Source organism: Myotis davidii, unplaced genomic scaffold (genome assembly GCF_000327345.1).
Source record: "Myotis davidii unplaced genomic scaffold, ASM32734v1 scaffold1437, whole genome shotgun sequence".
NCBI lineage: Eukaryota > Metazoa > Chordata > Mammalia > Chiroptera > Vespertilionidae > Myotis > Myotis davidii.
Window position 1 is genome coordinate 1127433 of NW_006288601.1, and position 877 is coordinate 1128309.

The 877-nt window shown below is 43.9% G+C and overlaps 1 protein-coding gene across 1 annotated transcript in view; it reads right to left on the bottom strand.

Annotated features, from left to right (window-relative positions):
* The window catches only part of SNTB2 (syntrophin beta 2), a 42345-nt gene continuing 41468 nt past the window's right edge, over positions 1-877 (bottom strand). The window contains exons 7-8 of the mRNA XM_015561768.1: positions 370-423; positions 1-199 (exon numbers count right to left, since the gene is read on the bottom strand). Coding sequence (XP_015417254.1) covers positions 53-199; positions 370-423 — 201 coding nt within the window. The 3' untranslated portion in view covers positions 1-52. The remainder of the gene's footprint in view (positions 200-369; positions 424-877) is intronic.

Below are 877 nucleotides of genomic sequence, written 5' to 3' on the forward strand. Positions count from 1 at the left end.
GAGGTGAAAATACTTCTTGTGACATTCAAGGCTCTTTTCTGATTCTTGCTGCTCATACAAGCAGTCCCATGCGCGTGACTTTGGCCGACAAGAACGTGTGCAGCACAAACACAATCGGCTTCGGACAAGAGTGCAGGTCCATGGTCTGTGGAGAAAGGGCGTTATCACTACCATACACAGACACGCCAATAAACACGCAAAAGAAACAAATTTAGATGTGATGTTCTACTTTTTCAAAAGAACTTAAAGAATGTGCCAGAGCCACAGAAACTCTTGGGAACTGAATGCCACAAATGAGAGTGTACTCTCAAGTTAGGAGTTTCCATGTTATAATTAAACGTTAGTCTGAGGTTTCACATCCACACTTACACTTGGTGGTGTACTGGCTTCCACCATACCTGATAGAACTAAAAAGTAGAGGATCTAAAAGAAAGGAATATTCTATATGAAAACCATTAATTGTAACTATATGCATTTCTGAGTGGCTGAGCTGTCACCCCCTATGGTATGATTTTTGATGTTGTTAATCCTCACCTGAGGATATTTTTCCATTGATTTTTAGAGAGAATGGAAGAGAGAGTTAGAGACAGAGGAAAACATTGATGTGAGAGAGACACATTGATTGGTTGCCTCCCACGACCGGGCTGGAGACCGCAACTGACCAGAATGTCCTTGACTGGAATTGAACCTGGGACCCTTCAGTTTGCGGACCGACACTCAACCACTGAGCCAAATGGGCTAGAGAGCAACTGACCAGAATGCCCTTGACTAGAATTGAACCTGGGACCCTTCAGTTTGTGGACCGACACTCAACCACTGAGCCAAATGGGCTAGGGCTATGGCATGATTTTGACACCTCATAGAAGTTTGTGGTGTG